At 41.5% G+C, this 12,638-nt stretch overlaps 1 protein-coding gene across 1 annotated transcript; it reads right to left on the bottom strand.

Annotated features, from left to right (window-relative positions):
- Nucleotides 1–1,882: 1,882 nt before the first annotated feature.
- Nucleotides 1,883–12,301, bottom strand: LOC109635027 (dysbindin-like). Its single transcript, XM_020095919.2, has 4 exons — nt 11,835–12,301; nt 4,537–4,686; nt 4,219–4,368; nt 1,883–3,634 (listed from the first exon to the last, which is right to left on the bottom strand). The coding sequence occupies exons 1-4, from the start codon at nt 11,875–11,877 to the stop codon at nt 3,333–3,335; spliced, it is 645 nt and encodes a 214-aa protein (XP_019951478.1). The 5' UTR covers nt 11,878–12,301; the 3' UTR covers nt 1,883–3,332.
- Nucleotides 12,302–12,638: the final 337 nt, after the last annotated feature.

The following is a 12,638-nucleotide window of genomic DNA, read 5'->3' as shown; positions in this document are numbered from 1 at the left end:
TGATCGGTCACAAAAAAATGATGAAAGAATAACATAATAACTCTGATTTACTGATGTGCCAAAACACTCAGAGCTAACTACTCGTAAAGCTAATAGACGTACAATAAAGTATTTGTTATGTTGCCTGTTATGTTGCAGTATCCAGAACCTCAGATGAATGTGCTCACAATCCGCACTGGTCGTCCTTGTTGTGAAATACCCTGAATATTTATATTTCATTTCATGTCTGTAGGATGATTGACTTTAATCTGTACAACTATTGTATCATAATGGACCTATCTTGCAGTGAGTTCAGACCAGGCCATCAGACCAGCTCATCGTTGATTACACGTTGACTTTCCAACGCACTATGACTCAGTATCAATACATTACATGAGAACTCAGTACAGGGGACAGACCACACCCTACTACTCATATGCAAAGTTATGTGATTGCAACTTGCACAGTTCTGGATCCTATTTTATATTCATACATCTATCCTGAAAGATCCAATCACATGTGGACAGCTCTAAGTTTGTCTGGTTACATCAAAATCCATTCTGAATGTGTCTCCTGTGACCACTCGTGATCAGATTTCACTTCCACGCCTCATTCGCAAATACGTAAGAACGTCAGCTCTGTTTGCGACGACCAAAACATGTTCGACTATATGGATGTCTCCATTGTCACTGTGTTTGTGAGAGATCAGAGCCAGGAGGGGCTCATCAAAACAATCCATAAAGCTTAACAGTGAAACAATATTTTATATATTAAAACATTTAATCAATATGGGGCAATTCATATTATTATTGTGGTGGTGGCCGCAAATAGCTCAATGTATGGGCACTGATAAGTGTGCAATACTTTCAATTCTTGAATAAACTGGAGCCGATCAGAGACCATCTGTTGAGTATAGTTGGTTGTTTATTGTGGCACAGGACATATTTGTGTTCACACAGCTCAAAAAATGTGGCCACACGCCTCCCCAGACCATCTATGAATGTGGTCTGAGTGATGACAAATGACCTCTAATCCATCCTCAATGCATCTGGGGTGTGTTCGAGCTTGTAAGAGCTGTCACCTTCATGTGAACAGATCACTCAGGACAGATTTTGACACCAAACAGGGTCATGATGAACACGTGCCAGAGTTCAAAACTCCTGTAGTAGTTATTGCAATTGTATGTGACTCCATCACTACAAGCTGAGGTCGGGTCAAGGCAGAGATCTCTTAAACCTGCTCTGCAGTCTGGTATCTCAACCCTATAGGTTTAGCCGTCCCAGTAAAGTTCTTTACTTGTATTTCACAATGAGGTGTTACAGCTTAACCTTTTAGATTCCAAGCAATGGTCAATTATCTGCAGTTCAGGCAATTATATTTCCCTCCACACACACAAAAATTGTAATGTGGTAACTGCCATAATTAAGAGATTAAGAGTCAAACATTGTAATACAATCAAAGTTTTTTACAAGTTTGTCTATTGTGACAGCTATGATGATTTTAAGTAACACTGTCCAACAACAGAGACTGTGGGTAATGAGTAGATGAGGACAAGCTCACTTTGTTTTAGCCTCGCCTGGGAAGAGGAGCGGAAGTTGACTCGAGCTATAGGGATGATTGATAGTGCCGAACAGGTAGAACTAGAAAGGACGGATTAATTAATGTTGACTTTGCTCACTGGTGTTAAGTTGCTTAGATTCACTGGAGTCTGAAATCATGAGAATTTAATGTTTTAGGGTATTATTATTAAACACAGGGTTTGCAGAGCTCTTTAGCATTGTCCGTGTTTTTGCCAGAATGTTTAGCATGACTTAATTTGTCACATTTAATTTCCAGAGAAGAGTAGACTTAATGTTTAACGGTGGTAAAACTACTACGAAGAAAAAGAAAGACAGAAAACCACTTACACCAAATTCAACTGGTTTGTTTTTATTAAGTTCATAGCAAGATGTCTGAGTGGGTAAGAGATGCACAACATTAATAACACTGTAAAATGGTTGTTTCATAATGTTGAGGATCCACATCTACACATCCACACACCCACACAGACACACATATTCTACACTGCATAAAGAAGGAAATCACTCACTCTTAACGTAACATACAGTATATTCAACTCTCAGACTACATCTCATGTGGATGAGAGGAGTAACTTGGTTTCAGGTGCAGGTAACAGCCGCGCCTTTCCATTCTGTAATGCAACACTTTGTAGGTACAGGTTCGAAAACATGAAATAGTCATTAACAAGAACAAAAAACAGCATGCATGTACAAACACAGCTCCTTTCATGATGCTGTGAACTGTCTGCACATGCACACAGCATCTGATTAATCATAATCAGTCGAGGAAGATAAACTTTTTGTTGTATTTTGCTCACTGTGCCTCATGTAGATCATCTGAAAACACAAAGGGACGATACATGATCCCTGCACAGTTTGCTCTCTAAGCCGCGTAGTCCCGATCTGTCAGTTTGAAGAATTGACTGTTTAAAGATGGATGACGTGACAGTTCCTCAAAAGTGAAGCTAAAGCGTCCTGATCACACCCTGTTGGCTGGCTGGCTGCAGTAAAGGTCATGAACCCTGCCACCTCCATCTTAGTGGATGGGAAATGGACCACACTTAAAAGTCAAATACATTTTTCTTTAAGATAACTTCTGTCATTTTAGGTAGTTCATTTCTTGAGGTTTTAATATGTCTATTCTAACCACATCACCACTGTGGTTCCACCCAACAACCGCCTCCAAAATATGCAAGATGGCAGAGATCGTATCTGGGTTACTTTGACTGTCTAGACAGGGTTAGGGAGGAAATGGAGATGTGTCGTGTATCTTTTTATATAGTCTATGGTTTGGAATCTAAATGCTACGCTACAAAGCCATTTTCCACCTGCAGACAAATAAAAAGCATAACCACAGGATGATAGACTAAATTGTTCACCACAGTTTTTGTAAATGTCTGCATTTGTTCAGTAAATGCAATATGGCTTCCCTTGGTTTTTGTTCTATTCATATTGTTCAGCCCAGAACGTCTGAGCTCCGGGACCTTCAGGCATTACACGGCTGCTCTGCAGCTGTTGCTTTGAAGTCGTTCAAAAAAAGGGAGAGGAGGTAAACAGCAATAGGAACAAAACTTTAACTGACAATCATCTCGGCCAGAACATGTTAGTGCATGGGAGTGATGGGACTAATTAAATCATTAGGATCTCAACAAACACAGAGTATCTAAGAGGTACTCAGGAACATAGTTGATTTTGAGTTGTACAGAAGACACAGTGAATCACAGCCAGGTCAACCATGCTAGGGTTCTCCCCAAAAGAAAGGAATGCAAATGTAGAGACTCAGACAGAAGGATGTCAGACTCCTCTGCCCTCTCTTGCAAGGCATCTTTCCTCCTCCTCCTCCTCCTCTGTTTCTTCATCCCTGGTTTGGGGAACAGAGGTCAGCAACAGAGTGTCGGCGTGGACTTCTTCATCGTCAGACTGGATCACAGGCGTCTCCTCTCCGGCCCCACTGGTGTCGCTGGAACCAGATGATGTGGACGACATGCGAGAATTGGTGCTGCGGTGGACTTCCTTTTGCCGCTTCAAAGGTGCACGCTCCCTGTAGACCACCTCCGCATCTTCGTCCTCCTCATCTTCGTCCTCATCCTCACACTCTGTGAACGAAAGCAAGTAGAAGGTGTCAGCACTTGCCAGCGTTATAGTCATCTCAGGAATAGTGTAGCAATCTATCAAGTTTCCCCATAGTTGTGATGTGCTTGGGTGGGCTGTGCATTGTAGATTTGAAAAAGTCCCAATATTACTTTGTATTTCCAATTCAATTTTGTTCAGATTTATTTCCAAGTGTATACAACCTTGTTTTTGTAATGAGTCCCAGTGCTGTTTTGCAGCAGACTCTCAGGTGATGATTTACAGTTTTGATAAACCACAGATAAATTCTCTACGGGTAATTTTCACATCAAAGCAACCGACAACAGTGGTAAACCGAAAGAATGTATTGCTGAATGGCTTCAATTGAAAATACAAATCATCCCAATGCCTTTTATGACTCACCTGAATAAATTAGAAAGCAGATTTAATCTTAAAACATTTTTACATTAGACAAAAGAAAATAGAGATCACCAGAACTTTTATTATGTTTGTGAATTTCATGAATATTAATTGAATTTGAACTCCACTAAAAGACAAACTCTGTTTCAAGGACTAATGGCTGAAGGCCGTTTTGAAGTAAACTGTGCACCTGGTAGTGGGGAAGCCAGCGCTCCGTCGTCTGCTCCAGAGCCAGAGTTTAGAAACACATCTAGAGCCTCCTGGTCAGAAATGTCCATCAGGTCCATCTGCTCCAGGACGTCCACATTCACTTCCATGGATGAGATACTGCCCATTGGAGCTGTGTATATGAGCACAGCAGCGTGCATGGTGTTAACAAACACGTTACATATCTCAAGTGGCACGTTCGTATCTTCAAAAGTTGAACAGTGAGAAAACAAAAATATTTCACGTCCACTTTTCATTTAATCATTCATGCTGCTACGTTGAAATAAGAGGACTTGCTCACGTTTCCTGCTGTCGATCTGCAAGTGAGCAGAGGGCAAGTAGTTATCAACATCGTGCTGGTAGACCTCCTCAAAGAAGCGCTGTCTCTCCCTCATCTTCAGGTGCTGGGTAGAATCGTTATCCAACAACCGCTGAGAGTTGTCCGTCTCCGCTGACCAATAAAAAAATACGTAATAAGTTAAAACATGAACTATTAATGCAGTACACTGTGTCTGAATATTAAATATGTCCTTCTGCCTGACACACGAGGACTTGATACTTGAAATGTTTAGGAAATGTTGGAAAGAACACGAAGCATGTAATGACCGATCTGTGTCTGGGCACGGCTCTTTGTTGTACGTCGTCTTGTCTACAGAGTCATATATTTCCCCCAAAATATTGATAAATCTTAATTCAGATGTAGATGTTAGGCTTCAAGTGCTGATGTTTGTCCTTTGAGCTGTTAACTAACCTCTGATGGGCACCAGTGGGAGAAACTGCAAACAAAGTCTGTGTATTCTCATTATGCTGTTTGCCATTTCAATTCATGAGAACAAGTCCTGTCATATCCCACAATTATCTGGTGGCTTTCACTTTTCTGTACTTTTGCCAAACTGAAAAATGATCTGATGAATAACTATAGAAAGAGTTCACGCCTAAAACTGAATATCTATCAGTGAAGACGTTGCCAGCGTTTGATATATTTCGGTTTTTTGTTGAACACTAAACAATGTGGCATTTTATCTCAGATTTCAATCATTTGAGCTATCGCTGCTCAGATGTTTGAGTTTCTCATTTTGGGAATCTGCTGCTTTTCTCAATTATTTTACATCACCCTCCCTTTTTCCATCCACTGCTCTTTCTGTGACTTTTCATAAGGCAAAGGAAACCTTCTCACTAGATTGGTCTGACCTCTAGTGGTCATAATCACACTCACGCGTTTACATGAATATCTCCTGCAACTATATTTTAAAGGAAGCCTTTGTGGGAAGTGGCCCAAATTGCACAGTGTGTGTGTGTGTGTGTGTCTGTCTGTCTGTCTGTCTCTCTCTGTCTGTCTCTGTCTGTCTGTGTGTGTGTGTGTGTGTGTGTCTGTGTGTGGAATTAACTCAGTCGCATGGTGCGTGAATGTTTTGATGAATAAGTTATCTTGCCAAAACAATGGATGTTTAATTGACTGTCAGGGTGTTGGCACTGGTTTGGAGTGTCGTTAGGATAAATATTTGATATGCTCCTTACTCAAATACCCTAAACAGGCTCTTAGCAGACCCATTTTGCAAATGTCAAGCTGGTTACGTGTTGCATTCCTGGAATTGCCTTTTTATTTCAGTTTATGAAAAGACATGAAAATCAAAAGAGCATCCGTCCTCAGGTGTGCGACCTCTGTCAGGCTGACCCAGTGGTTGTGTAACCTCCTCAGATTGTTCCTTTTCCAACTGGGCTGCAAGAGCTGACACTTTGACTCATGTCACTATTGTTTTTATGGCTGTGTGTGTGCGTGTGTGCGTGTGTGCATGTGTGTGTGCATGCACGACTCTGTGAATGTGTTCAAATGAAATGTGTGTGCTGCTGCATTCTTGCTTTGATGCGCACATAAATCTGTGTGCAGGTTGTCTAGTTTATGCTCATGATGTCATGTGTTACTTATTTGCTTTACATGTTTGTCTACATTCTTAGACACACACCTGAGATAATAAAACCAGTAGATGGAATGATTACTCCAGAATTACTCATGAGAGCGACGGCCTGCCACCTTGATGTTCCTGGCTCGTGTCCATGATCAGTTTACAGCAGTGGAAAGCTTGAGACAAATAAACCAGTTACTACAGGCTCTTACAGCAATGATGAGGCTTCTGATGACGATGATGAAACTGCACAGCTTACGTAAACCTCAGCTTTGCCTAGTGGCTGTATATTTTCTCTCTCTTTCTCTCTCTTTCTCTCTCTTTCTCTCCTCTCCTTTTCTTTCCAACATTTCCATTGTCTCTTCATCTAAAAATCATATTTTATTACTGAACCTGACACAGCCGGTGGACGCACACACACACACACACACACACACACACACACACACACACACAGAGGCTCCGCTGCTTGCCTCTGCGTGGGAGACAAACATGCATGTAAAAGGCTGACTCATCCAAATGAATCCTGCTGGGGAAGACAAACTGGCGGCAGTTATTATTTTACCGCCATGCTCTGTTAGACCCCAAGGTGTTGACAACCTCCACATGGGAATCCGTTGCTGTTGACAGACGATATTATACTTCTTACTCATACATTAATTAAAGTGTCTTAGAGGAATGTCCATAAAAGTCAAACATTTATTTTGGGAAAATAAGACATTTGGAGTGGAGACATTTTGTCCATCTTTATATTATGTCTATGATAGTAAACTATATGGAACTCAGTGGAGCACATACTTCTGCCGAGGTCAAACTATACTATGATTACTGATTATCAGGTTCTTATAGTAATAGAAAATGTAAATGTAATAGAAAAGAGGAACTGGTCTGGTCTGGAAATGAAACATAGTTACAAATCCCTGGATCCGCCTCTTTTTTGGCATCTGCACCAAAGTACAATTCGTGCGGATGCCAATTCGCTAATTCCCAGGCTCAGGCCCCATCAGTCCACCAGTCGCTTTAATTGAATCGATAATCCTGCTAACTATTAGACCAACAAACAGGGCAAGTGAAAACATAACCTGAAGGTAATAACAATATGTATGAACGTGTTCAAGACCAGTTAGTGCAAGGGTCAGTGAGTGTAAAAGTGATGGAATAGTCCTGGTGTTAAAAGGTGCAACTGGTTTACTTCACCCACATTTATTCTATGAAACGCAGGTCACAGGGAAGAGATGGGTCAATGAACAGTAAACTGCTGTGACCGCTGCTTTGTTAGGGATGTGATGGCCTCAGGATTATCAGAGACATAGATCATATGAGGAGGAGAATGAGGGAAAAAAGCAGGAGAGGACCAGGTTTCATATCTTTGATTTACTGTCGCTGCACTAACACACATCGGTGTGTTACTGATGGAACTGAACAAAAGATATGATATGAAAGAAAAGCTATAGGATTAATAATTCAGGACAACTACTGCAAAAAAAAACTAGTTCTGGCAGTGTCATACATCTCAAACCCACTTTTAATTTTCTAATGGTTGCCATGGGACACAGGAGCACCGTTATAACCCTTACCTCTGTATAACACGATCCAGGAATCAGAAATTGTGTTTCACTTCAGGGACCACTATTTTTTTATGAACCTTTGAAGGTGCACAAAGCCCAAGAAGGTGTAGTCTTTAGACGACTAAAGGCTTCTGCACTGAATCTATATTTCCTCCCCAGATTAGATTATCGTCTGATGTTTTACAATGGAATTATTGCAAGCTCTTACCCTCAAGGTATCAGCATCAATCTGTGAGAATAGTCACCCTGTCAAACTTTTCCAAAGTTCAGCGTAGGTTTTTTAACGCAACCTTTAAGCCCATAAAACGATGTAGATAATGATGAGCCCTTTTAATACTGCAGGCTGCAAGCTAGTTAGCCAATTAGGGTAACATCAGAGCAATGCATTATTTACATAAGGCAACTATAAGCTCCTGAGGCACTTACACACCGACTTTGAAGGGTGGATACATCCAGAGTTTGACAGATGTGTGTAGCATAGTTGCTTAACTTTGATTGGACAATTTCTCTTTAGGGACAGGATTTAAAGGTTCAGTGTGTAGAGATGAGTGAGATCTAGTGGTGAAGTTGAATTTTGCAGCTTATCGGCTTGAAATACTGAAATACTCCTTCAGAATGAGACATATAATGCTTGTTCAGGTTCATAATTTTGATTTGGGTTACTACTTGAAAAGGTTTACATGCTGTAATTTTAAGAAAACACATTACTATGCTCATACTGCCCATTGCTGCAGCTCCTTTTTTCAGCCTCTGTCCGGCTGGCCTACTTCGTTGCGATAGGCTAACTGTGTTCAGCTCCTGAAGTAAATATTGGTCTTCTTCGCCTGGCTTTGTTTTCAGGCTGCACGCTGGACTATAGCCACAAGGCGTGTATTATGCAAATTCAGGGATCTGTGATGTCACATGACTCAAGAAATTGCTGGAAGTAACAGCCGGATAACTGAGTAGGAGCAGTGTTGTCTGTATGTGGACTATTTTGCAGACTTTGGGCTTTTTATCTTAATTTGACCTTTTTTTACACACAAAAAAAAACCTGAACGAAAAACCTGAAAAAGCATCATATGTCCCCTTTAATACTAGCTTAGCTTAGCATAGAAGAGGGATGATTTAGATGAAGACCAAAAGAGAATTGTTATGGGCCACTTACTCTGTTAAGCTTTACAGTAGTATGAGAGCAATCCTGCTAAAATTCCATGACACTCGTGATCTCAGATATCCATGCTCCATCCAAGCCCACACTGAACCATAATTACCTGGGGCTTAATGTTACATAATGGTGCTACAATCTGTAGAGCATGACTTTGCAGCTTACTGCCTAGACTGTAGTGTATGTGCATGCATGAATGTTGCAGTGTTGATAGTGTACTGTTGTGAAGATGGATGCATGCATGTTGAATATTGTTATGAATAAAGATGCATGCATGTTGTAGTGTGCGTTGTGTATTTTAGTGAATATGGATGCATGCATGTGGTAGTGTACGTTGTGTATTACATGCATATATACTTTTTTAAGTGAAAGAGAAGGGAGGATGTGATGTTATGCAATCTGATCTTGCTGTGCCTTACTCCTGGTAAAAGCAAATGTAATGTCAGTGATATCAGGCAAAGCTTAACCGAGTCTGCTTTCCTCAGCTAAGCCTCAAACTCAAAAATACAAGGGTTCAGTGACTCCATGCATTTGTGTGTTAGCTGTTTGTCAGGGCAAATGCAGACCTTATACAATTATTTCAATTATCACTTGAAATCTCTTACGGATAAAGAATCTAACACAAGAATTAGACATGGAGTGTGTTTCCAACGGGTTGGGGGTGGGTGGTCTAAGGCCAGAGGTGACAGTTGAGCTGAAGCACATGATTTCTTTCATCCCTCTGGTTCTTATTCCAGGGTCTGATCCTTTTACCACGTCCTCTGCTCAGCTCCGGATAAAACACACTGCTGGTCTCTATTTTTTAAATATAAGTGACAAATTAAACGTTCGTCCCTCAAGTTGTGTTATTTTTCCCCAGTATGCATCAATACATTCGTCATTAAACGCTTGTGTCATTTTAATGGTGCAGTCATATATCAAGAGTCCTGGGAACGGCACTGGAAGCAGGGAACAAATGTTCCTTTTGAACCAAGAGTCACATGGTTTGGCCGTCAATCCCCTTGTGGCTATTGGAAATAAATCCCATGATCATCCTTCTGTTTTCAGAGAACAGAGATTCTGGGTGTTTGTGTGTGAGACAGAGCAAGTGAGGCAGTGGCCCCCTTTCAGCCCATTCGTCCTCCACTAGGGCTCAGAGATGGTGTCACCCAGCTCCCAGTCGTAAACAGCCACATTACTTTCAGGTATTGCTGCTGTTATTTACCGAGCCGATCACTTTTCCTCTTGCTGGGCTAGACACAGCAGTCCATGGAGCATAAATCATTTATGGGTGAGATCACTGCACCACAACAGCCACCTCCCCCGCCGGGCCTCCCCACTCCCATCTCTACACACACACACACACACACACACACACACACTAACACACACACACACACACACACTAACACACACACACACACACACACACACACACACACACACACACATATCCATAAACACACAGCCGATAGTAGAGTAGAAAGTGAACCCAGACAATTCACTTGTGAAACCACGTCCGGCCTCTTGCCACAGCACCCACCACCACATCATCATCATCATGATACTGCAGGAAGCTCAGCCTCATAAGCCTTGAAGAATAATTACTTAAACGAAATTATTCATATTTACATGTGGTTACTAATTCACCCCTCTCTATCTTAAAGACTGCATCAGTTTCATTATTTCTCCATCATCCTCAGGTTCCTACACAATCCTAATGCTGTGCTCGTATCTTGAACCTTGTCTGACCAACCACTCTCTAAGTGTCTGATCAGATTGTGTATTCCCAGGACATTCCCATTCCCATTCCCGAAGCCATTAAGGCACTTCACTCGTGGCTAAATGCGAAGATGACCTCCAGCCGGGCCCACTGCTCCCCATTAAGGTCAATCAAAACAGGGCTCTGAGTAGTTTGCACGGAGCTCATCTGTAGTGCACCGCCTCTGCTCTCTGTACATTAACACTCACACGCACAGAAACTTATTCATTAAAGCTGCAGCTCTCGTGGGGTCATTTGTTCAGTTAGATGGCAAGACAGCGTTTCTCTGTCGAGCAGGTAGCAGTTAGTGTCTTCATTTATTTTAGTCAGACTGGAGGAAGCAGAGTTTTTTTCTCTTCACCGTAATTAAACCTCATCCGGCTCAACGGCGTTGGATCACAATTAAGCACGTCGGGCTAATTTTGGTTAAAACGAGAGAAGCAGAGAATGGCCGCTGTTTCCACTTTGGATAGTTGGATCTTTGCAGGAGCTGCTAATGGGGGTTTGTTCAGGGCTGGAACAGGATGCAACATGATTCAATGAATATGTGTAATTTTTAGTTATTGTTTAGTAATAATTTAATTATACCTAAAGGGCAGTTTTCTGAGAACTTACAAAAAGCTTAAAAGGGAGAGATAAAGCATAAACAAAGTATACATATTGTATATAATGTCAAGTATAACGGTTATTAGATGAACTAACCCTTTGTTTCAAAAAATCTCATGAAGGACTTGACTGTTTTGTTGCTCTGAATAATGAATAATGAGTTAATATAGTGCTCAACCCTGCACAATTTCATATGCCTCCCTTTCCCATGTAAATTAGACATTTTCATTTAAGTGCAAGTCAGAGATTTCGAAGGTCCTTCATCCCAACAGCCAAAAGACTTTTCAACAAACACGTAAAAACAATGTAATAATCATTCCTCTCCTTTTTCTGAATCTACCTCCTGCATATATATCTATCTCATGTGCAATATTTATATTCAATCTTTAGGTGTGTGTGCAAGACTTGAATTTCTGCTGCTGTAATGTCGAAATTTCCCCAGTGTGGGATGAATAAAGTCTATCTTATCTTATCTTATCTTAAAACCTGAAGAGACATGTGCTAAATGACTGAGAGATAAAACAGCAACAATGCAGAGTGATTCCCTCTCCAGGTCATAAAGTTGCAGCACAGCAGGTCTCCTCTGTGTCACTTTCTCCTGGGCTACATTTCTGGTCACTGATAGTTACTTACATGCCAGTCGCTTGTTGTGGTTGGTCGACCCGGTGGACGACATGATCCAGTGGATGTGGGATTGGTTGAAGAGAGTGTTTACCCCTGGAGAGTGTGTGGATGTCTCTCGTCCCTCCCTGTCGAGGCTCCAGGACAGGATGCTGGTGTATGTCTGTGGTGGTCGGTCATCTAGTCATTGCCTCTCTTGACTCTGGCACCTGGTCTGTCAAAGATGGTAGATTCACATCATCCTTTATTTCCCCCCCAGAGTCTCTCCTCCTCTCTGTCCTCTGCTCTGTCTGTTTTGCTGTATTTGCTGACGTCCTCTTTCTCTTTCTGATGCCTCTGCTGTTCTTTCTAGGGGTTTTCCCCTCTCACTGCTTCACACTCTCATCTCAGCGGCTGCCTCTGTGATCTCTCTCACACACACACACACACTCTGTCTTGCTCTCTCTATCAGACAGTCTCACTCTAGGGTTGAAGGGAGCTGTGCAGCTGAGGGACGGGGGGAGAGTCTCATAGTGGGCTACGGCACTGTGGCCTGTACCAACTTGTGACAACGAGGGGGTCAGCAGGATCAGGAGGCGTACAGGCTTTTTACATAATATTCAGGAAGTACCAGGATTAAACCCCTCCCATCTCAACCATCTTTACGGTATCTGTTCATTTATTTATTCACTTTATTGAAGTAAAAAAGGTCTGGAGGTGATTTATTATAAGAAGTGCTGCTTTTAATTAAGAGACATGTGCACAACTGATTCTTATCACCTACTTTATGTCACAAAATCCATATAAAAATTTTTTTTAAATCATGTTTGCTCTTTT

Source organism: Paralichthys olivaceus, chromosome 6 (genome assembly GCF_024713975.1).
Source record: "Paralichthys olivaceus isolate ysfri-2021 chromosome 6, ASM2471397v2, whole genome shotgun sequence".
Lineage (NCBI taxonomy): Eukaryota > Metazoa > Chordata > Actinopteri > Pleuronectiformes > Paralichthyidae > Paralichthys > Paralichthys olivaceus.
This window is presented reverse-complemented; position numbering and strand designations above follow the sequence as displayed.

Excerpts from the sequence above, each read along its gene's own strand:
- LOC109635027 (XM_020095919.2), bottom strand. The coding sequence starts at position 11,877 with ATGTCGTCCACCGGGTCGACCAACCACAACAAGCGACTGGCAT. Across the intron at positions 4,687-11,834 it reads CCACAACAAGCGACTGGCAT|CGGAGACGGACAACTCTCAG; the intron begins GTAAGTAACTAT and ends TTTATTGGTCAG. Across the intron at positions 3,635-4,218 it reads GCTGGCTTCCCCACTACCAG|AGTGTGAGGATGAGGACGAA; the intron begins GTGCACAGTTTA and ends TTTCGTTCACAG.